Genomic DNA, 25,604 nt, shown 5'->3' with positions numbered 1-25,604 from the left:
AGGAAGAGCAAGAGGACCATAGTCTTGGACAAGAAGATGGGCTGTTTGCAGCATACTGTAAGAGGCAGAAGAAAGCTGTTGGGACCTCTCCAGCACTACAGCTAAGTCACTACCTTGACACATGCGAAGGACAGAATGCCCTCTTGTTCTGGGCAATGAACATGAAGCATCTTCCTTCACTGTCCCGAGTGGCCATCAGGTCTTGGCAGTGCCTGCCTCCAGTGCTCCGGTGGAGCGTGTCTTCAGCCATGGTGGCATCATACCGCAACCTCATCGTGCACAAATGACTGACAGACTTTTATCGAATTTGGTATTTTGCAAATGCAATACATCATAGGGCCCTGAGAAAAGAGAAAAAATGAAACTGTTTATGCATTACACACACACACACAAACACACATACACACACACACACACAGTCTCCATGTTCAGGTTTTATCTCAGACATTCAGGCCAGTGTTCAAATTGTAGGCCTACTTGAAGTTCAGTAGCAGTTGTTTTGATGTACCTTTTAATAAATGTTTGTAACTTTATGGCAGGATTGATTTATGTGTCTAGAGTATATCTGGAGGGAGAGCGAGAGAGAGAGCACTACAATATTTTGTTTTTGTTGTGATATTGGTGTCTTTCTCATGGCTACCCATGTATTTCCATGGAAATTTAAAGTTTATTTGGAAAGTAATAAATAAATATATTTTTAAAAGCATTCATGATTTGCGTAAATTTAATATGCTAACTCTTACTCTTGTTAAAAATATGAAATAGTATTACATTTGGTGAAGAGCACATTATGACTTGTTTAGGACTCGAAACTCAAAGTTTAGGACTTGAGACTTGACTTGGGACTTGTCTTTCTTGACTTGAGACTTGACTTGGGACTTCCCAGTCTTGACTTTGGACTCGACTTGGGACTTGAGTGCTAAGACTTGAGACTTACTTGTGACTTGTAAAACAATGACTTGGTCCCACCTCTGGAACTCGCCATCACTCATTTTTTCTATAGCTGCATCTGAGTGGCGTAATGACTAATCGTGTGTACTTTGCCAAGTGCTCAGAGGGAGAAAAAGCCTGACTAGCCGAGGAGGTCAAATCAGGTCAACGCCATGGAAGATAAGATGCTGATGATCCTAAAAGTGAATTTAGCTTGGTTGTATCTCTGCGTTTTTCTCGATACCATCATACAACCAGAATAGAATTTCAGAATGTCATCGCTATCATTGCTGATAGTTCCGATAGTTCAGAAGAGTTTACAGCAAAAAGATTTGAGCATCCAGTCATATTTATCTCAAGAGATAAGTGATTACACTGATGGAGAATTATCATCTTTGAATGAATGATACTGTCTTCTTTAAATGTGTGCATAAATCACTCAGCCCAACACAGCTGTTTGTGTGGTAAACACAATGTATCCATCTGTGGTGTTCAGCTACTTCAATTCTTCTGTACATAACAGGACCTTGGTAATGCCATGTTTGACGAAAGCGTTCACCAACGGCCAACTTCTCATGAATTGACTCTTTGTAGAGAGTGGTTGACTACCAAGCTAGGAGGCCAATATTTGTTTATTTGGAGTACGAACAGAGGGAGACAATTGTGCTTATTCGTATGGCTAAATCCAAGAGAAGTGTGTGAGTGATGACGACATCTAGGATTATTCTAATGCGGTCCCTCTTATGGGGAGAGGAGTCTCTTCCCATCCTTATTGTACAATCTTCATTAGCTCAGCTTTAGCAGAGAACGGCACTTTATTTTTAATTGAATAATCGCTATTTCATAAGCCTGGAGGTTATACAATGACAGAGGTTAGCTGGATATTCGGGAGACTCCCCCGGGAGTGTTCCCCTCAGAATTGCTGATACCAGGAGGATTCTTCTCACAGAGAAGAATGTAAAATATAAAACAAGAGCCGCATCAAGCCTAATTAAATCTTCACCCTTATTTGCATAGAACTGCGCTGAAGGCAGAGAACAGTTTTGCCAAAGCAATCCTGCACAGAAAACCCGAGCCTCTTCAATGCAGACAAGCGCTGGAAATAAATCAAATGAATACTGATGCAGTGGTGTATGTCTGTCTATGGTACCAAAGCCATAGAGAAAGCCAGAAATGAGAAAATATGGGGACGTAGGGCGGGCCCCAGGTTTCATAGCGGGATGATTCATTTAGGACAAAACTGAGGGGATCCATATCTCCCTTTCTGAGAGGCGTTCAAGACCCCCTAAACTAGACCTGCGACTCTCAAGGGTGGCACTGACATCTGTGTGATATACTCTATGAAGTCAGCTCGTGTCTCCTCTTCCTCCTCATCCTCCACCTCCTCCTTGTCCTCCTCTACTTCTCACCTCCCTCTCTATGCCATTATCTGACAGGGAAGGGAGAACAGCCGAGCTAGATGTGTTACCAAGAACAAGCTCTACTGAGAAGTAGAATCCTGCTGCTGCTGCTGATGTGCACAGTGTGTTCTTAATAATTGATGGCGAGGAATGTTGCATCTGAGGAGAAAGGGAGTCTAGTTGTGATCAGAACCAGGTTGAGAGATCAATGTTTCCTCCTATCACAATGAGTATCAAATGTGGCCAATCTCCAAACAGAGAATTGGTACAATAATTTCTCACCTTAAAATATATGCAAACTTATTTTTGAATGAATAAGTCTTCAAATATTTGACCAATTTGCAGTTTTTTACTGTGATAGTTTTCAAATTAAAATGTTTAGAAAGAAACAAAATAACTTCTTAGCAAAAGGTAATTTCGCAAGCAAGAATGTTGATATGGTGGTCTGGGAGTGGTCTGAGTTGGGAGGGGAAAACTGAAAATGTGTTGTTATTGGCAGAGAGGTTTGTAACTCTCTTTCATATTGGTCTATTAACTCATTTATTACCTGGTGATTTCACCAATCAGGCCAAAACTCTATCCCACCAAAACAGGCACAAAATCACGGAAAACTTTTCAAACAGCTCTTACACTAAATGGGGATTATCATAATTTTCACAATTTCACAGCATTATTCCAACCTCATAGTGTGGAAATATAAAACACAGGAATATCATGTTTTTGACTGCACGGGGCCATTAATGACTTTCATTATCTGATTATTAATAATTCCATCAACACCTTATCCATGCAAAGAGTAATTATGACACAAGTCTTAATTTGTGTCAAAGTGATTAACAAAAATATTGAAGGCATTGCCAATTATCAATTATCTGAATGTTCAGATTGAGTTTGAGATAATGGATATGCTGTTAAATGTCTCCACTGCAAAGAATGTTATTTTTGAGAGATTTAGAGATTCTCAAGGGGTCTAATTAAAACCTAAACACAATTATGGAAATGTACAGGAAAGTGCAGTTTAAATATAAGTAGTATGCTTAATTTCCAAATGAATGCCTTTGATGCTCTTAAATGTTACATTTTTTGCCTTGAGATAGGTGTCCCCCCTTTTTTGTTGGGTTCCAGGGTCCTCACCCCTAAAACAAAATATGTATATGCACTGAAAAGCTTGGTTCTTGTTACGTTTGTTCGATGAATTAGACCAAGGTGCAGCGTGGTAGGCGAACATCTTACTTTATTTAAAATGAACACCGAAAAACAACCAAATACAAAACGAACGTAAAGTTCTGCAGGCTACACAGCACCTATACAAAATCAAGATTCCACAAACTAAAGGTGGAAAAAAGGCTGCCTAAGTATGATCCCAATCAGAGACAACGATAGACAGCTAGCTGCCTCTGATTGGGAACCATACCCGGCCAACAAAGAAATAGAAAAACTAGAATGCCCACCCAAATCACACTCCAACCTAACCAAATAGAGAAATAAAAAGGCTCTCTAAGGTCAGGGTGTGACAGTTCTGGTGACTTTTTATTTTTTTTTATTTTTAATAAACCATCTAAAATATAATTTACACCCCCAGAAATGAGCTCAGTAACATATTGGTAAAATGATTATAGTATACAGGATGCAATTTAAGGTTGAATGCTGCAGCTATCTAAAGAAACACAACAGAGACCTTATTTATTAAATAAATAATTGTATCTTGACAAAATGAACAGAGGAACATTTGACTGAACATGAATTAGAGCCCACTTATTCATGTTCAGCACAAAAAGAGAGCATTGGAAATCTCTTTCCAGGTTTTGATAAAAACCTAGTTCTGACATAGTTTACAGTCTTTGTCAGAGCACTTTATTCTTCTGGGCTTTTGGAAAAAGAAAGAATAATAAGAGAAGGGAGAGTATAATAAGAGAAGGGAGAGGGACAAAGAGGATCTACTTTCACATTTAATTGTTCTTGCTCATTCCATTGCAGAGAAGTCCCTCTCACAATTAACGGAAGACAATGGTATGGTCAGTGTGATTGCTGCCGGCTGGCTAAGGCAGGGGAAGACTGCCCCCGCTCATCAAACAGTGAAGGCTGGTCTAAAATACATGAAAAACAAAAAGATGTACAACATTAAAGAAGAGCCAGTGTCCCCGCACATTGACTCTGTACCGGTACCCCCTGTATATAGACTCGCTATTGTTATTTTACTGCTGCTCTTTAATTATTGGTTACTTATTGCCGGTGGTGCGCACTTGGCCTTTTATCTATTCCTCTTTCTTCTCCTTCTCTCAGCTCTCCTCTCTCCTTTTCTCCTTCCATCTCCCCTCCTGGCTTTCCTCTCCTCTGCTCCATTCTGTCCCTCCTGCATCCCTACCTCACTCCCGAGATTCTGCCTCTTCTCTGTCTAGTAAAGTAAGCCATACACTTGTTATGAAACGATAGCTTAAGCTTTTAAAAAGTTAGCTTACTAAAGAAAGTTTTATTTAATTCAGGCTGATTTTACGTTAGCTAGTTAAGGTAACATTACCTGACACTCTTGTCCTTTGTTGATAATGGGATATGTAGATGGGTGAGCCGGTCAAGGATCGATTCAGACAAAGTGGTAAATTGTATGACAAGCGACAGTTTAATTATGAGTGAAGATATCTGGTACAGCGTATATACGGGCCCTTCTGTTAGCTCATGTGAAACCAGCAGAAAGAAGCCCCGCTAACAGTGTGCACATGTATTATATACAGAACAGAAAGTAGGTTGATTCTAGAAGATCGGGTCTTCGGATTGGTTCAGGCTGGAGTGTAGTCTTCTTGTATTGGCTCAGTTGGACCATCCGTCATCATAGAGTCTCGTCGTGCCTGTTCTTGGTCACACAATGTTCAGCTAAAAAGGAGATTAGGCGTGTGCGTGTGTGTTCCTCTTTCTCAGGGTTGGGGGTGCCTCTGCAGCTGGTGTTTGTCACGAGATAGTGTATCAGACTCAGCAACCCCTCAAGGGCGCTTTGTGGTTAGGCCGCTCGCTGTTATGTAGAGAACAGGATGTTCCAGTGTCTGTGTGTGTTGACCTTGAGTATGTGTGAAGGAGGGTGTAACATGTTATAACAGCTCAGCTTGTGGTAATAGGGCAAATAAGGTAAAACCGGAAGGTTGCAAGTTCAAACCCCCGAGCTGACAAGGTACAAAACTGTCGTTCTGCCCCTGAACAGGCAGTTAACCCACTGTTCCTAGGCCGCCATTGAAAATAATTTGTTCTTAACTGACTTGCCTAGTTAAATAAAGGTAAAATAAAACATTGTCTGGGTACCCATTCAAACATTCAACCTCCAGCTGCGTACCCCTCTAGCACCAGGATCTGCGCACTCTCAAATGTTTTTCAAACTTTATTTGTCACATGCGCCAAATACAACACATGTAGACGTTACTGTGAAATTCTTACTTACAAGCCCTTAACCAACAGTGCAGTTCAAGAAGAGTTCAGAAAATATTAACCAGATTAACTAAAGTAAAAAATAAAAAGTAACATAATAACATAACAATAACAAGGCTATATACAGGGGTACAGGTACCGAGTCAGTGTGCGAGGGAACAGGTTAGTTGATGTGATTTGTACATGTAGGTAGGGGTGAAGTGACTATACATAGATAATAAACATTGAGAAGCAGCAGTGTACAAAACAAATGGAGGGGTCAATGTAATAGTCCAGTGGCCATTTGATTAATTGTTCAGCAGTCTTATGGCTTGGGGGTAGAAGCTGTTGAGGAGCCCTTTGATCGAATGAGAAGGGTGTGCTTGAAAGGATGCACATAACTCTGCAATGTTGGGTTGTATTGGAGAGAGTCTCAGTCTTAGATAATTTTCCAAACACAGTCAGTGCCTTTAGGATACTTTATGTGCAGCTCTATCCAGAAATCTGGCAGTGGCTTCTGATTAAATTAAATTTTCATAGAACCTCTTGTTGCAATTTTGATTACGCTCGGTAAGTTGACTGGAGGCAGGGCATGAAAAGGGATAACGAATCCAGTTGTTTGTATCATCCATTTCGGGATAGTACCTGCGTAATTACACACCCAGCTTACTCAGGTGCTTCACTATATCACAGTTGACATTGTCCGTAAACTTGAGTTCATTTGCAAACAAAAAATCACACAATGATGGAAAGAACTGCATTGTCCTTGTTAATGCAGACAGAGAAGAGCTCCAACTTCCTAATCATAGCCTCAATTTTGTCCCGCACATTGAGTATAGTTGCGGAGAGTCCCTATAATCCTAGATTACGATCATTTAAGCGAGAAAAAACATCACCCAGATAGTCATGTGAGAAACTCGACATCATGCAAACTGTCAGACAAGTGAAAATTATGGCCAGTAAAGAGAACTTTAAGCTCGTCTCTCAATTCAAAAAAACGTGTCAATACTTTGCCCCTTGATAACAAGCACACTTCTAGTATGTTGTAAAAAGTGTTACATGGTTGCTGCCCATAGCATTGCAAAATGCAGAAAATACACAAGAGTTCAGGGGCGTTGCTTTAACAAAGTTAAACCATTTTCACTGAGTGTGCAAAACGTCTTTCAAGCTGTCAAGCTTTCCGTTGGCAGCAAGAGCCTCTCAGTGGATGCTTCCGTATACCCAAGTGGCGTCAGAAGCAACTGCTTGCACTCGCGTTACCACTCCACTATGACTCCCTGTCATGGCTTTTGCGCCATCAGTACAGATACCAACACATCTTGACCACCGAAGTCCATTTAATGGCACAAAGCTGTCCAGTACTTAAAAAATTTCCTGTCTTGTTGTCGTGGTTTCCAATCATTTGCAGAAGAGGATGTCTTGCTTAATTGACCCCCCATAAAAGTAACAGACATATAACAGGAGCTGTGCCAGGCCTGCCACATCTTTTGACTCATCGAGCTGTAATGCATAGAATTCACTGGCTTATATGCGAAGCAGTAATTGTTTCAAAACATCTCCTGCCATGTCACTGATGTGTTGTGAAACAGTGTTGTTTGATGAAGGCATTGTCTGTATAGTATTTCTGGTCTTGTACCCCAACATTGACAAAGCCATATCCGCGGCAGCAGGAAGAATTAAGTCCTCCACAATAGTATGGGGGCTTGCCTGTCCTAGCCACTTGGTAGCTCACCATATAAGACGCTTCTAGCCCCTTCTTATTAATGGTATCTATTGCTTTTATACATGTCTTACTACTCGATAGTCATCTTAATGCTTGCTCCAAAAACTCAAATAGGCGGCTACACAGGTGAGAAAAAAAACATCACCCAAAGGTATAGCCCCGTTGGAAAATCGAAATGGACTGTTTGAAAATCTGAATTACCTTTTTATTTGGCGTACCCCCGACGGGATTGCCCCAGTTTGGGAATAGCCGCTCTAGTCCATATTCTTTCAGGGGCAAAACTAGTACATAGGATTTCATATTAGGGATGATGCCATGATAACGTGTACAGCTCCAGCTTGTGGGTGGGTCCAATAGTTGAGAGTCGTAAAAGTAACTCATATACATAACCAAAAGTATGTGGACACCTGCTCATCGAACATCTCATTCCAGAATCATGAGCACGGATATGGAGTTGGTCCACCCTTTGCTGCTATAATAGCCTCTACTCTTCTGGGAAGGTTTTCCACTAGATGTTGGAACATGGCTGTGTGAACTTGCTTCCATTCAGCCACAAGAGCATTAGTGAGGTTGGGCACTGATGTTGGATTAGACCTGGCTTCCAGTAGGTGTTCCAATTCATCCCAAAGGTGTTCGATGGGGTTGAGGTCAGGGCTCTGTGCAGGCCAGTCAAGTTCTTCCACACCGATCTCGAAAAACCATTTCTGTATGGACCTCGCTTTGTGCAAGTTGGCATTGTCATGCTGAAACAAGAAAGGGCCTTCCCCAAACTGTTGCCACAAAGTTGGAAGCACAAAATCATCTAGAATGCAATTTTATGCTGAAGCATTAAGATTTCTCATCACTGGAACTAAGGGGCCTAGCCCAAACCATGAAAAACTGCCCCAGAACCTTATTTCTCCTCCACCAAACCTTTCAGTTGGCACTATGCAGTGGGACAGGTAGCAATCTCCTGGTATACGACAAACCCAGATTCATCCGTCGGACTGCCAGATGGTGAAGCGTGATTCATCACTCTAGAGAATGCAATTCCATTCCTCCAGAGTCGAATGGCGCCGGTCTTTACACCACTCCAGCCAACACTTGGCATTGCGTATGGTGAACTTAAGCTTGTGTGCAGCTGCCCGGCCATGGAAAACCATTTCATGAAGCTCCCGGCGAACAGTTATTGTACTGACGTTGCTTCCAGAGGCAGTTTGGAACTCGGTAATTAGTGTTGCAACCGCGAAAGACAGACCATTTTTACACGCTATGAGCTTCAGCACTCGGCAGTCCAGTTCTGTGAGCTTGTGTGGTCTACCACTTCTCGGCTGAGTCGTTGTTGCTCCTAGACGCTTCCACTTCACAATAACAGCACTTACAGTTGACCGGGGTAGCTATACTGTAGCAGGGCAGAAATTTGACAAACTGACTCGTTGGAAAGGTGGCACCCTATGACGGTGCCACGTTGAAACTCACTGAGCTCTTCAGTACAGGCCATTCTACTACCAATGTTTGTCTATGGAATTTGCATGGCTCTGTGCTCGATTTTATACACTTGTCAGTCACTTTTCTCTATGAACTTAACTGACTTTTCCTCATTTAGGGTCATGACACCTAACTTCAAAATGTGGGAACACTGATGTGTTGTGGTATGTGTGTGTAGATTTTGTATACAAACATAATGTTATGGGCTATTTTGACCCGGAGGCTTTAATGTGTATAGATATTTGCACAGGTCCAAAATTAACAAGTGTCTTTGATGTATTTTGTTCTGACTCGTTCTGGTTGCACTTTTATTATTATATGTTTGGGTGAAAAGGAGCTTTCCCAAGCTTCTCCTTCTCAGTGCGAGAGCAGCAGATCTCTGACACAGACACTCAAAAATGAGCTCCAAACAGAAAATGCTTGTTTGTGAGAAAGGAAACATTTCTAACAAAAAGTTCTGAAATATAGAGTTTTTGAAATCAAATGTTCTTATATTTTTCTTTCTGAAAGGTCTGACAAGACAAAATAACGTTTTGGCTGTTTTTACTTGATTCTTTGACTGCCTTGAGTGTGTTTAAACTGTTCTGGTCAATCTGACTTTAATGACTTTAATTTCTGGACTTTAATGCAGGCCAACTTAAATGTGTTTTACCTCATTTCTACCAGCATGTCACATGTGCAACCGAAGGGAAAAAAAATCTAGACCACCTTTGCACCACACACAGAGATGCAAACAAAGCTCTCCCTCACTATCCATTTGGAAAATCTGACCATAATTGTATCCTCCTGATTCCTGCTTACAAGCAAAAACTAAAGCAGGAGGTACCAGTGACTCACTCAATACGGAAGTGGTCAGTTGCCACGGATGCTACGCTACAGGACTGTTTTGCTAGCACATACTGGAATATGTTCCAGGATTCATTCAACGGCATTGAGGAGTATACCACCTCAGTCATTGGCTTCATCAATAAGTGCGTCGACAACGTCGTCCCCACAGTGACCATACGTACATATCCCAACCAGAAGCCATGGTTTACAGGCAACATCCGCATCGAGCTAAAGGCTGGAGCTGCCACTTTCAAGGAGCAGGAGACTAATCTGGACGCTTATAAGAAATCCCGCTACCCCCTCAGATGAACCATGACTTTTATGCTCGCTTCAAGGCAAGCAACACTGAAGCATGCATGACAGCACAAGATGTTCCGGATGACTGTGCAATAACGCTCTCGGTAGCCGATGTGAGGAAGACCTTTAAACAGGTCAACATTCACAAAGCCGTGCGGCCAGACAGATTACCAGGACGTGTACTCAATGCATGAGCGGACCAACTGGCAAGTGTCTTCACTGACATTTTCAACCTCTCCTTGACCGAGTCTGTAATACCTACATGTTTCAAACAGGCCACCAATAGCATAATCTCGGATATCCTAGACCCACTCCAATTTGCATACCGCCCCAACAGATCCACAGATGACACAATCTCAATCACACTCCACACTGCCCTTTCCCACCCGGACAAAAGGAATATCTATGTGAGAATACTTTTCATTGACTACTGCTCAGCGTTCAACACCATAGTGCCCACAAAGCTCATCTCTAAACATAGAACCCTGGGACTAAACACCTCCCTCTGCAACTGGATCCTGGACTTCCTGACGGGCCACACCCAGGTGGTAAGGTTAGGCAACAACACACCAGCCACACTCATCATCAACACTAGATCCCCTCAGGGGTGTGTGCTAAGTACCCTCTTGTACTCCCTGTTCACCTACAACTACATGGCCAAACACGACTCCAATACCATCATTAGGTTTGCCGACGACACAAAAGTGGTTGATCTGATCACCGACAACAATGAGACAACCTATGAAGAGGTCAGAGAACTGGCAGTGTGGTGCCAGGACAACAACCTCTCCTTCACTGTGTGGAAGACAAAGGAGCTGATCGTGAACTACAGGAAAAGGCGGGCCGAACAGGCCACCATTAACATTGACAAGGCTGCAGTTGAGCGGGTCGAGAGTTTCAATTTCTTTGGTGTCCACATCACCAACAAACTAGCATGGTCCAAACACACCAAGACAGTCGTGAAGAAGGCCCAACAAAACCTTTTCCCCCTCAGAAAAGATTTGGCATGGGTCTCAAGATCCTCAAAAGGTTATACCGCTGTACCATCGAGAGCATCCTGACCAGTTGCATCACCACCTGGTATGGCAACTTCTCGGCATCTGACCCTAAGGCTCTACAGAGGGTAGTGTGTACGGCCCAGTACATCACTGGGGCCAAGCTTCCTGCCATCCAGGACTTATAAACTAGGTCGTGTTAAAGGGAAACCCAAAAAATTGTCAAAGACTCCAGTCAGTCCAAGCAGTACCGGAGCGCACAGCAAGCGGTACTCGGAGCGCCTAGTCTAGGACCAAAAGTCTCCTCAATAGCTTCTACCCACAAGCCATAAGACTGCTGAACAATTAATCAAATGGCCACCTGTACTATTTACATCCCCCCCCATTAGTTTATTACACTGCTGCCACTCGCTGTTTATTATCTATGCATTGTCCCTTTACCCCTACCTACAAATTATCTTGACTAACCTGTAGCCCCGCACATCGACTCTGTAGCGGTACCCCCTGTATATAGCCCCATTATTTTTTATTTTATTGTGTTACTTTTTATTATTTTTTACTTTAGTTTATTTGGTAAATATTTTCTTAACTCTTTCTTGAACTGCATTGTTGGTTAAGGGCTTGTAAGTAATCATTTCAACACCTGTTGTATTCGGCGCATGTGACAAAGAACACCAATAAGAAGAATTGACTTGCTTGGGCCAAGAAACAAGAGCAATGGACATTGGTCTGATGAGTCTAAATTTGAGATAATGTTTCCAACCGCCGTCTCTTTGAGAGACACATAGTTAAACGGATGATCTCCACATGTGGTTACCACCATGAAGCATGGAAAAGGAGGTGTGATGGTATAACAGTATCTTCTAAATCAAAGAGGAATAGGTGAAGCATGAATATGTTGGCTTCATGAATAAAGATTTAGTGTAGCCAAAGCTTATAGGGTCCCCTGGGAAACACAGAACATCACTTTGGTTCCTTTCCATTTCCATGATTCCAAAAGTTCACCCAAGTGTTTTGATCTAAGTCACAATTGCAACATTTGGCTAAAAATAAGGCCTAGTATTTTTGCCCATATCATGGCAGTGTGGAATAGATCTCAAATGAGTGCAAGAAATGCAGAAATTGATGGAAATGCAGGAAATTATTTTAGGTTGAAGTTGAATTTTAACAATATTAAAACAATCCAAATGGAGAAAGACCCACTGAAATAATTTAGAATATATGTGTTGCCACCCTAGGGTCACGCACTACTCATAAAGCAAATGTAGAACTTTTATTAATGAAAAACATCAAATACCGTCAAAAAAATAATAATAACCATGATATGATATTTTGGCCATATCGCCCAGCCCCTGTGGCTACTTGGAAGAATCTAAAATATATTTTGATATGTATAACACTTTTTTGGTTCCTTCAATGTCGAAAATAGTAAAAAGAAAGAAAAACCCTTGTCAAAACTTTTGACTGGTACTGTATAGTGTATCTCATTCTATCGATACAGGTGTACGAGTGGGCACACCGTTGTATCTGTGGGTGCCATTCTCGAGACTGTAATGACGACCTTCCAGTGTAAATAGCCCATCTATTTGCTGTAAAAATGTATCCATTAAACAACACTGTTTATGCCTGATGATGTACTATGGCGATGTGCCGGCTGCTGGGAGGAGTCTATCAAGCGGAACCCGCTGTTTGAACTGTGTCTCTCTGCACCAGGAGGGGGGCAGGTTAGGGTGTAGCGCGATTACTTGGTGTCGTTCTCCGTGCCCAGTCACACTGTCGTATTAAGGTCATTCTCGAGTGCTGAACCTTTTGGAGTTTAACTTAATCTAAAATCGATTTAGACACTCCTTCAGCAGCCCTGAAGTGAATTGGTCAATCACTGTGCTAGCAATGCGTTCCAAGAAGTCTGTGTGAAAACATTAGCTATTTCAAAAAAAAAAGTTAGACCACCAGCACAGCAAGGACAGTGTAAATACAGAGCATTATCGGTAATTCTGTGATTAATGTTAATCGTGACTTTCTCCTAAATGTTATCCTCACTGGCTGTCTGTCTAATGATCCTATAGCATCTGCTAAGCATTTCAAACAGCAAGAAGCAGTCAGTAAAAACTAATGTGGCCACCTGCAGTGGGAGATTCACTTTTAGGAACCATACGAGGTATTCCACAACTGTCGACAACAGTTGTAGAAAGGCAGCATGCTTGGCTTAGCAGCGGCAAAACCTCCCGTCCTATTGATTTTCTGTCCTGGTGGTACAGCACATACACCAGTCTATGGCCTACAAAGAGAATTCATATGAGGCAGAGCACAGTAGTTCCTTACCAAGAACCCATATACAGTACTTGCAGAGAAAGAGGGGGGGGGGCTGGTGGTGGTGTAAAGCCTCATCTCTCTTTTCTGCTTGGAATAAGGTCCCCCTGGAGCTATTGATCCAAGAGTTCGTTGCCCCTCTACAGCACCCTTGCCTCTGGCTGTCAGATGCCTTGTCTTCAACTATCGCTGCCCACGATGGCTGACAGCAAGACTGGGATCCCAGGGGGACAATTTAGCAAACTAATGGTTAACTCTATGAAAGTTTAGTCCAAAACACCCAAAAAGTTGGTTACGGTGCCTTGTAATGGTTCAATGCTGGAAAGTTATGTAAGAGCTTCATTTTTCCAAACCTAGTTCTACCATTGCATGAAGATGAACACAATGTAAGCATGAGCTGACAATAATTGCAAATTCTAACAGTGTAATTAATACATTTCACATATGCTATAGCAAAAATAATAATTTGGTTGTGTTTATGTAGGCCTTGGGTAACATTAGAATACCATTGTTTTTTTAATTTCAAATAACAATAGCATTTTTATTCGTTTTTTTATGTTACTGTAGGCTATACTAAAAACAAAGAAACACAAAAAAACACCTCAATTCAAGTGTTCAATCAGTTTTATTCGTGGAGTGCCTTTGTTACAACTATGAAACAGAAAGCATATGTGTTGGAACACAGTAACAGCTTCTTTTTATAATAACAAAATAAAATAAATACCCCAACCACCAAGACGCACAGCCAGCAAGACGCACGATCAGCAAGATGTGCGGTCAAATTATGAAAACAGTAGCCTAAACAGTAATATAAGCACGAAGTGGCCTTAATAAATAGCGAAAATCGTCACAAAAGCAATAATGGCATTAATATAGGAATATAGGCAATTATTGTCAGCTCGTGCTTACATTGTGTTCGTCTTCACACAATGGCATCAGTTGGATTTAATTTAGCTGTTATCCCTTATCCTAACAGTTGACACAAATCTTCATAATTTTCACTTGCTTGACACACTTTGATATACCTTTGTTTGGTTGTACTGCGTAAATCTACAGTTCTCTCTTTATTGTTGTCTTGTCGTTCAACAGCACCTTTGTGGAGTACAACAGCTGTGCAGGTGGCTTATTTTGCGCAGAGAGAGGGAGGGAGCGACTCACTTTGTTCATGGTGCCGACTAGGCTTGTTATTTGCAAGCAACTTGTTCGCCAATGACAGTGAAGTGAAGAAATTGTCCATGGTGACATTTCACCCTTTGTCATCATAAGGTTCTACAAGCCTCATCACTACATTCTCCAACACTTGCTCAACTGCTGCTCGACTTGGATCTTTTCCCAGATATTGAAAGCCGTTCAAGCATGTTTATTTTTTTTTTTTTTTTACAATGTACAATTACTCCCTCTCTCAATGTACAATTACTCCCTCTCTCACAGTGTAAGTAGGCCAGTAGGCCTCCAAGTAGGCCAGATCAGACGGATAAGACTGTTTGGATTCAGAGGACTGATAGAGTACCGACCATTTTGAGATTATAATTAGAACAGATCAATACAATGGAATGGTCCACCCTGTTCTTCAATTGGTAATTACATTATCATGCATCGTTAGCTTCCCCTCGCTCATTAACTCACCAATTCACCCCCTTTCTCCCTCCCCATCATAATTCATTTATTTGATCTGTTGTGATATGTGTGGAATTAGTTTCGATATAGTTTAGGTTCAGTTTCGAAGCAATTATCGGGATGATTATCAGCTGGGCACTGCACATTCAACTGTCAGGAGAAGGAGAGGCAATGGGGGAAACCATTCAAAAATGACGTGCCCTCCTAAAACGGGTTATAACTCCAGTTTTGTTTGTAATATTAAGATACACCGACAGCGTGTTATATGGATGTATTGATGGAAAGTCAAGAACGGACGGGGCATGACTTCAAAAAGGACAGAGTAGTAATGTTTTTAAATACATGAACTTGATCGGTTCTAGTGTTAATCACAGCTGTTCAATTCAGATCATGACTAGCCTCTCCTCTGTCTTCAAACTCAGGTTTGAAGAGGATGCATGCCCTGACCACCCAAGCCAACTACGAGCTGCGCATTGACCTGGAGGACTTTGAGAACAGCACAGCCTTCGCCCAGTATGGAGCTTTTGGAGTGGGACTGTTCTCCGTTGACCCGGATGACGATGGATACCCGCTGACTATTGCTGATTACTCAGGCACTGCAGGTACTGCAATATCCAACTGTACTGTAGCCATTTATTATGGCTCATACACATTTGTTTCATAGACTTCATAAATGTCCCTTAAAGCATTTATAAATTGTACTGATCTTCCTATTGGTCAATGCCCCCCTCTCAGGGAAGAAATACAATTTCTAAACATCCAAATATCAGGAAAATCCAATTCAGACATCTGTTCACCAGTATAAGAGTCTTTCTCTGGCTGTTGTTTGTTCTACATCAGCTGTAGATCATGAGCAGCAGCATCCAGGCAATGTGTGTGTGATTCTCCACGGTTCAGCTCTTCTGTCGCGGAGGGCTCTTTTGGACATTAATTGGGTCCCTCCACTCCGTTAGTCTCAGGTTCCCCCTTCCTCAGCCCCTCACTCATGGTTGGGCCCAGCTGGACAAAATCATGACCTTCCAGGGCTGCTGGAAAGGGCAGGGATGATGAAGCTGTAGGATGCCTCTGTGGCCACGGCAAAAAAAGCAGGCCATTAGGTTATTACGGCCTGACATAAACAAACAGTCGGCTTCCACTTGATTTAATTAGTGAGGTTGTCTTTAAACGTCTGCTGCCAGGGATTCATGCAACATTGATTCCCAATCTTATCAATTAAAGTTGACTTTTCATCCTCTCTTGTTGTTTTTGTTCAGACGAATTGAGGCTCCGGGATTATTTTTTTTAAAGAAAAGAAGTTTGTTTAAAGGCCTAGTGCAGTCAAAATTGTGATTTTCCTGTGTTTTATATACATTAATGACACCTACTCTTTCCATGACATAGACTGACCATGTTAATACAGGTGAAAGCTATGATCCCTTATTGATGTCACTTGTTAAATCCACTTCAATCAGTATAGATGAAGGGGAGGAGAGGTTAGAGAATGATTTTAAGCCTTGAGATAATTGAGACATGGATTGTGTATGTGCGCCATTCAGACTGTTAATGGGCAAGACAAAATTCTTAAGTGCCTTTGAAAGGGGTACAGCATAGGTGCAACGGTTTGTGTCAAGAACTGCAACTCTGCTGGGTTTTTCATGCACAACAGTTCCCCATGTGTATCAATAATGTTCCACCACCCAAAGGACATCCACCCATTTTACCCAACTGTGAAAAGCATTGGAGTCAACATGGGCCAGCATCCCTGTGGAACGCTTTCGACACCTTATAGAGTCCATGCCCCAATTAATTTCCAGGGCAAAAGTGGGGGAGCAACTCAATATTAGGAAGGTGTGCTTAATGTTTGTACACTCAGTTTATATTTCCATCCTATGAGCTTGGAATAATACTGTCAAATTGTGAAAATGGTAACAATGCCCTTTTAGTGTAAGAGCTGTTTGAAAACACTTTTTTTGTTGGGATAGAGTTTTGGCCTGCCTCACCAGGCAGTAAATTAGTTAATATACCATTAAGAAAGAAAGAGAGTTTCAAACCTCTCTGCCAAAAATAACTCGTTTTCAATTTTCTCCTCCCCACTCCCAGACAGTTCTAGCTAAAATTATTGCTTGAGAAGTTGCTCTTCGCTAAGAAGCTTCACTACATTACCAAAAGTATGTGGACACCAGCTCATCGAACATCTCATTCCAAAATCATGGGCATTAATGTCCCCCCTTTACTGCTATAACAGCCTCTACTCTTCTGGTAAGGCTTTCCAATAGATGTTGGAACATTGCTGCAGGGAATTGCTTCCAGTCAGCCACAAGAGCATTAGTGAGGTTGGGCAGTGATGTTGGCCGATTAGGCCTGTCTCACAGTCGGCGTTCCAATTCATCACAAAGGTACAGTATTCAAAGGTCAGGGCTCTGTCCAGGTCAATCAAGTTCTTCCAAATCGATCTTGACAAACCTTTTTGTATGGACCTCGCTTTGTGCATGGGGGCATTGTCATACTGAAACAGGAAAGGACCTTCCCCAAACTGTTGCCACAAAGTTGGAAGAACAGAATTGTCAAGAATGTCATTGTATACTGTAGCATTAACATTTCCCTTCACTGGAACTAAGGGGCCTACCCCGAACCATGAAAAACAGATTATTATTCCTCCTCCCCACCAAATTTTACAGTTGGCAATATGCATTCGGACAGGTAGCGTTCTCCTGGTATCCACCAAAAACCAGATTTGTCTATCGGAATGCCAGATGGTGAAGTGTGATTCATCACTCCAGAGAGCACGTTTCCACTGCTCCAGAGTCCAATGACGGCAAGCTTTACACCACTCCAGCCGACACTTGGCATTGCGCATGGTGATCTTAGGCTTGTGTGCAGCTGCTCGGCCACGGAAACCCATTTAATGAAGCTCCCGACAAACAGTTATTGTGTGGACATTGCTTCCAGTGGCAGTTTGGAACTCGGTAGTGATATTTCCACACTATGCACTTCAGCACTCGGCAGTCCAGTTTTGTGAGCTTGGGTGGCTGAGCTGTTGTTTCTCCTAGATGTTTCCACTTCATAATAATAGCACTTACAGTTGACCAGGGCAGCTCTAGCTCTTCAGTAAAGCCATTCTACTGCCAATGTTTGTCTATGGAGATTGCATGGCTGTGAGATTGCATGGCTGTGCATGGCTCAATGTTATACACCTGTCAGCAACGGGTGTGGCTGAAACAACAGAATCCACTCATTTGAAGGGGTGTCCACAGACTTTTGTACATGTAATGTTTTTTTTTTTTAACCATTTTAATTGAAAACAATCACAGTAAGGTACTTAATTGTTACCCAGAAATGTTTTGATATTGAGATTTTAGAAAACGGCAGCATTGGACCTTAATAAAATGTTACTCTGCAGCAGCACTGTTTTGACTTCAGCACAGTCCTGAGTGTGCTTTCAATACCTGGATTTAAATGATTTGTTCTTCATATATTTGGTTTCAGTTGTAAGTGACATTTGGGAGGAACAGTTTGAGATGGGACAGTCAAAACCAATGATAAAGGACATGTTCACATTTTGACTAAGACTGTACTTGTATTTCTTTCCCCCTGTTTGTTCTGGATCCGTTCACACAGAAAACTGTCGCTGCCTTTTAGCCATTGATAATTAATCTTCAATCCTTGCAAAGAGTATTTAACTATTATCCTAAACAACAAAATTATGGTTATATACTACAGAATTGTGTATCATATATATAGACATGAAATGAGTACTCTACCGGCAGAGAAATAGGGTGAACGTGCAATTACCTGTGTTGATTAGGCACACTAGCTGTTCACACTTTTAAGTGCTTACTCTCAGAACTTGAAAGAAACTCTTTAATGACAGTTTGTTACCTAACCAAAGTGTTTTAACCATATCATTACTAGGGCCACAGGAGTGTTTTAATGTTTTATTACAATGCTTGTGGAGGAGCACATCATTTCCCTCTGATGTTTTTAATGTATTCATTGTGAATATTATTATGAGTTCTGGGGCATGTTTAAATACTTTCGCTGCTCTCATTGTAGGTTTCTCCCAGGATATTTGATTAAAATGTGTCCAACATTACATTACATTGCATTACATTTGTTATAATGGTACAGTAGGCATCCATTTACACGGCATCTTAAGGAGTTTAAGAGGTTTAATCATCCATGCAGTGTGTCATTATCATATCCTGCCACTATGTTTACAATTATTCTATATTTAAAAGGTTGCCAACCTTTATTAGCGGTAATCCACGAGTGTGTTGAAGCGGTTAAAGTCAGAATAGAATAGATGTACAATAGGTGGGTCATAGAATACACTGGGGTACTTTTTCCATAGGAAGAGAGGCAGACTCATCCTACACTGCCCTAATAAACTGACTCTTCCCTTTGTGCATTGCATGGTTTTACTATTATTATCACCATGCTCTTTCATCATCTGCACGAACAAAACAAATAATGTGCTCTGTAATAACTCCATTTTATTGTTGTATGAGTCGGGGGGGGGGGAATGACATTTCAAAAATGTTCAACTTCATATTCATAATGTCCAGCACCACCCCAACATGAACATGGGTGAAAATGGCCGTTTCTATGTTTTTTTGTAAAAAAAAGATAGAGGAAGGATGACAAGTGTTTCCTATGACATCGTCAACAAATTAGTAGGAAATGCCTACTCATAATTGGTTAAAATCACATGATGCACACCAATGATGTCATTGGAATCACTTATCTTCCTCTATCTTTTTTTTTTACTACAAAACATAGAAAAGTGCCATTTTCACCTACTGTATGCAGATGTTGGAGTGGTGCAGGAGATTATGAATATTTAGTAGAAAAGTTTAGAAATTTCCCTTTCACCCTGTGTCCTGGCTAAATTCCCGATCTAACCTCTTAAACTACAGTGTAACTTCGTGTTCTCAGTCAACTCACACAGTAAAACAAGGGTTAAATAAGTCTATAGTCTGAGGCACTTGGTGGGAAATTGAAATATATAACAGGATCTGTAATCTGCATAATGTGATAGTTAGGGGGAGATTTTTCTCCTTACCATCAGCCCATGATTACGAGGCATGATATGGAAGCCAAATCTGAGAGGATATCCATACAAAAAAATGGAGTTAGTGCTATATGGGCAATAAGCAGCTGTCGCTAAGAGCTGCCTGGTCCAGCCACAGTAGAATTAGCACCTTCAGAGTAGAGCGTGGTGCTGCACAGAGGGGATTTGATTAATGCACCACTGGCCTCTGCATTACATCCCTGAGACATACATCATAGGGTTTAATAAGGCCACCACCACAGCCTACAGCCTCTCCACCAGTCTTCCTCTGATCTGCACACACACACACACATATGCAAGCATGCACAGATACACACAAACACCACCCATACCCACCCACACATATCCTACTGAGCACACACTGGTTGAATAAATGTTGTTTTAATGTAATTCGTCAATGTATTGTGACGTGGAATCATAGTGGAAATTAGATTGGATTTGAAAAACGTCATTAACCAGCACTGTTTTCATCTCATTTCAACCAACATTGTAAACATTGAAATTAGGGTAAAACTTCAACTTAAATACATTAACTTAACTTGACTAACAGGTTGTTACATCAATCTAATTTCAACATATTCATCAGAACTATATATATGTTGAAAGTTCCACATAGACATTTTACTAATATTTTTATCCTATATTGATTACATATTGTGTGGTTGAATTTATGTAGAATTTCATATTTGATTAGAGATATTTTATTTGGCCTTGTTTCAATGTTGATAGTAAAATGGTATGTTTGAATCAACGTCGTTGTTTCAACGTCATGCCATCAACCTAAATAAAGAGCTATATTGAATGTGAAGCCACAGTCCACCAATTCCTGCCTGAACATTGACTCATACTGGTATATAATGGGTAATAATCTTCATTGAGAACAAGTATACCATCCAGATCAACCTCTATCTACACTGCTTAGCTTTGGAAACAAGCTGTGTTCGATTCAGCTGAGCTATCATGTCAACACATTTCTCTCTCTCACTCACTAACACAGAACCTGACAATAGCAAAGTCATTTACTTGCCCATCCCTGTGGTTTTCATTTATTTCAGTATAATGTTATATTTCACTAAGCAATAATGGTCTTTCTTTTTAAACCTCTCACACATATACCACCATACATGTCATCATGATCCTGTCAAAGTGCTACAATGCTGGCAACCTCTCTCATTCCCCACCCTCTCTCTCTCTCTCTATTTCGCTCTCTCCCTCTCCTCCCTGTTTCTGCACCCACCCCTCCTCCCGTCTGTCTGTCTTTGTAAGGTGACTCAATGCTCAAACACAACGGGATGAAATTCACCACCAAGGACCAAGATAACGACCACTCGGAGAACAACTGTGCCTCCTTCTACCACGGTGCCTGGTGGTACCGCAACTGCCACACGTCCAACCTGAATGGACAGTACCTGCGTGGGCCGCACACCTCCTACGCCGACGGCATCGAGTGGTCCTCCTGGACGGGCTGGCAGTACTCCCTTAAATTCGCTGAGATGAAGATTAGAGCCACGACAGAGGAGAACAAATGAGAGGGAATCAATAGCACGAGAAACCGTAAATGGATGGACTTAGGCGTTATTAAAGACACTCGACCTGCCGAAAATTAGAATAAGGACTCTGAACCTTAATCTGCTCGTACTGTAACCCTTGTCCAAAAAACATTCTTAATCCCCTCCAAACGTTGACCATTTTGTGGTGTTGTGTTGAAACCTCCAAGGTGTTGTAACCTTTTGCAGCTTCTTGCTGATCTGATCATGTTTCTAAGAATTATTTAAAATAATAATGCAGGCAATGTCAGAACCACAGTATTGTTGTGCTTTTAAAAGGAAAGCTGTGGAATTTTGAAATATGAAATGTTAGGATTTTTCTCATTCTCTTGAGTGAAATTGAATTGAATGAATTGAGTTTCCGACAATTTATTTGGGTTGTCCCAGCTGCTTGTATGTACAGTTAACTTTGCATCTGACAGCAGTCTGAGTTCTCCTAAGTGTTACGCAGGGGGTTCAGTGAACCACGCTCACGAGGTGAGGAACCTTGCTTGAGACCTGAATACGTGTGATAGGTCCCTGAGCTAACGCTCAGACTTTAGCTCAGTAGGTTAACACTGTCTTGAGATACACAAGAGACACAGGTTTGAACCCCAGTCAGTTACATGATCTTGTGGTTTACCCCTAGCTCCTTTTTGACGCCTAGACATACCTTGTACAGATCATGTGTCAGTCCAGTGCCCCAGTAAGACACATTCATGACAAAGCATTATATCAGTCAGACAGGGGTTTTAAAGCCAACCCAATCACTTCACAAAAGGCAGCCTTTTGCCTTTTACATAACATTTACAAATACAATGATCCCACAAGAGTGGCTTTGAGCAACATGCATGTGTGACCTGTTACAATGAAAGTAGAGAGAATGAAGAGAGTACGTGAAACGGCTGGGCCAGCGGTGTGCCAATTATAATCAGAGGCCTGGATCTGTGTAGCCTTCCAGTTGTTGGTGGAAACCTCAGACAATAGGTTCTAACCTATAAATTCATCTCCTCTGAGAACCAAGTCTATTCACTGATATGCTATCTTGACTCAACTCAAATTAGTCCTTTCAATATACTGGATTTTGCTTACTCCTGAAGCCTTCTAGTCTGTCATCTTCAGTGTGTGTACAGGAGATGATTGATAAAGTCAGGCAAACGGTGTTCTTTACTCAGTCAGAGTACCAAAACAACCAAAGTTTTTTTTAAATACGAAAACATTGTGTCATAATACAACAACGGCTAGAAATTCATTCCCTGCAAAAAGCAGCCTTTTCATCTGCCCAGATGTTGAATGACATTGTGTCACTGGTACAGTATGAGTGTATGTCTTTCTCATTATTTACAGTGATATGATATAGTGTTCGATACCTTGGAGGCAGCAGACAGTTGTACATCTGTGTAGTTTCCAGACCTGGGTTCAAATACATTTGTATCTGCTATTAAAAATGCTTTTTATTGTGTATTTGAGAATTTTTAAATATACAGCCCAAAACAATGACTTTTATTTGAGTATTTGAATGTTTATTTTAAAAAATTGAACAAATAAAGTCTATCAAATTGTATTTGAAAGTATTCTCAAATACTTTTCTGGAACACTATTTGAAACCCTTTTCAAACATATTTTCACCAAACATATTTCAAATACTCTGCTCTAAATGTTTAGCAAAAGCCAGATGTTTATATACAATCCTATGAATATATGTTGTAAGTAAATCGATCAATTAATTGCTCAAAGGGACTTTAAAGTGGCAATCACCCCAACACTGTTTTGTTTACTTAAGGATCAGACCTTCTTTTTCAATTTTTGCCTAAAATGACACCCAAATCTAACTGCCTGTAGCTAATATTTGAAATGCAAGAGAAAGGCCATACTTTCAGATAGGAGATTGTAGATTTTGGCCACCAGATGGAAGCAGTGTGTGTGCAAAGGTTAAGACTGATCCAGTGGAGAATTACATTACTGCACACTATTTTGTATCAAGTCTGCCAGGAGTTTGCCCAAATATGGCAAATTGGTCAGTTGATACATTTTCAAGTACATAACTACAGAGAACATACAAAATTGCTATGGTAATAAATGTTTTTATCTTATACACTAACTTTCACACGTCTAGATGGCCGGGCGGGGTGGGTGTGGAGTCAGAGACAGCAGTGGGGCCAAACTGTAGACCCCAGTTCATACATTTGAACATAAAAATGGATTTTATCAAACAAAACGATGCTACATTTTATCTCTGGGGCCCTCAGGATGACAAATCAGAGCAAGATGACTGATTGTAAGTACATTATTTACCTTCAGAGGTGAATCTATCAAACCAGTTGCCATGATACGTTTTTGTTGTTGTTGTGTACTCCTCAAACGGTAGCATGGTATTTGTTCACTGTAATAGCTACTGTTAATTGGACACTGCAGTTAGATTGACAAGAATTTAAACTTTCTCCCCATATAAGACATGTCTATGTCCCAGGAAAGTTGGCTGTTGGATACAACGTCATTCTAGTCACATTAGCACACATTAGCAACAACCACTCTGGTTTAGGGACACCTATCCTGTAGAGGTTTTAAACTGCTGAGGGATGGGGCTGGTGAAATGTTATCAAAAAGAACAAAGATATTGAGGATTACCTAATCACCCAATATCTTCCACCAACTACTGATCCTCTGAAATTCTGGAAAACACACAGTCACACACACCCAACACTGAGCAGAGTTGCTGCTGAGTACTTACATGTTCCAGCATCCTCCGCAGCTGTGGAGCGGCATTTTAGCATTGAAGGGCGTATCTTCAGACCAGATCGCTGCTCAATGTCCGACAAGCTTTTTGAAACCCTGCTGTTTTTTAAATGTAACATGGAATCTTGCCATCTTTCATGAGACACCAACGTAAGGTAGCCTAGTGGTTAGAGCATTGGACGAGTAACCCAAAGGTTGCAAGATTGAAGATCAGCTCCCTGAGCTGACAAGGTAAAAATCTGGCGTTCTGCCCCTGAACATGGCAGTTAATCCACTGTTCCTGGGCTGTCATTGAAAATAAGAATTTGTTCTTAATAACTGACTTGCCTAGTTAAATAAAGGTAAAATAAATAGTGTGATTAAAAAGTGAAGTAAGACACATACATGTAATATCTAAATACTTGTTTTGTAAAGTAATTGAAATACCTGAAATCGTATTTCAACCGAGATCTGTTGGTGCCTATAAAAGTCAGAGTGAAAAAGGGTTGTTACAAAGTAGAAATGGCACATTGAGGCTCACAACTTGGAGTCAATATTGAGACAACATTGTGTGGTGTTTGCCGGGAATGTGGTGGTCTCCTATGCATTTTGTATTTATGTTTAATTTACTGTTTGTTTTTGTCATGATGCGGCTAGTCTTTCCATTTAAAGGTTGAGTGAAAATATTGCTTATATGGTGATAGGTAGAGAGGTCTGTTTAAGTTAGGCTGAAACACACTTAAAGTGAGATTTTAATGTTGGTATTATTATGAGTGTGTTTATAATGGTAAGCTGTTGTTGTAAAAGATCCCTCAGTCCAATATGAGCACTTAATAATCAGATCTTCTGATTGACATTCAGTATACTTTCTATGTTTTTGTCTCAAAATGAATAAAACAAGAAAACATTGTGTTTAGATGTGTAAAGTTGTCTCATCACAGTATTTTAAAATAAAGGTATTACTATAAGAACTAACATTTATCACTTTACAAATTTAGTTTTTAATTTCTTATGATTGTAGCCTAATCTTATCACTCATTATAGTTACTCAATTAGATGATAATTCCACCATAAGAGGGACATTGAATAAAACATTCTCAATAACAGAGTACTGTCAGTTTGTCATTGGGGGAAGGGACAAAAATATAGTTTTTCTACAGATATACTGTAGGCTACAATATTAGTACAGTTTTTGAAATTGCTTTAATGCTATTGGTTACACATGGTCTGCGGTTGTGAGGCTCCAACAACGTGGAGAAATCCTTTACTTTCAATTCTTTGTCAACAGCTCTGGTGGACATTCCTGCAGTCAGCATGCCAATTGCACACTGTCACGTTCTGACCATCGTTTGTATG

At 40.9% G+C, this 25,604-nt stretch overlaps 1 protein-coding gene and 1 long non-coding RNA gene across 2 annotated transcripts in view; one reads left to right on the top strand and one right to left on the bottom strand.

Moving 5' to 3' along the window:
* Positions 1–22,716, top strand: part of LOC112263362 (fibrinogen C domain-containing protein 1-like) — a 164,654-nt gene extending 141,938 nt beyond the window's left edge. The window contains exons 6-7 of the mRNA XM_024439512.2: positions 15,380–15,559; positions 21,274–22,716. Coding sequence (XP_024295280.1) covers positions 15,380–15,559; positions 21,274–21,536 — 443 coding nt within the window. The 3' untranslated portion in view covers positions 21,537–22,716. The remainder of the gene's footprint in view (positions 1–15,379; positions 15,560–21,273) is intronic.
* On the bottom strand, positions 3,989–5,454 carry LOC112263363. Its single transcript, XR_002955478.2, has 2 exons — positions 4,849–5,454; positions 3,989–4,417 (listed from the first exon to the last, which is right to left on the bottom strand). It is a non-coding gene; the product is annotated as an uncharacterized LOC112263363 (long non-coding RNA).
* Positions 22,717–25,604: the final 2,888 nt, after the last annotated feature.

The sequence above is a fragment of the Oncorhynchus tshawytscha genome, linkage group LG12 (assembly GCF_018296145.1).
Source record: "Oncorhynchus tshawytscha isolate Ot180627B linkage group LG12, Otsh_v2.0, whole genome shotgun sequence".
Classification (NCBI taxonomy): Eukaryota; Metazoa; Chordata; class Actinopteri; order Salmoniformes; family Salmonidae; genus Oncorhynchus; species Oncorhynchus tshawytscha.
Note: the sequence above shows the minus strand (reverse complement) of the source record. Positions and strands in the feature narration are given on the sequence as shown.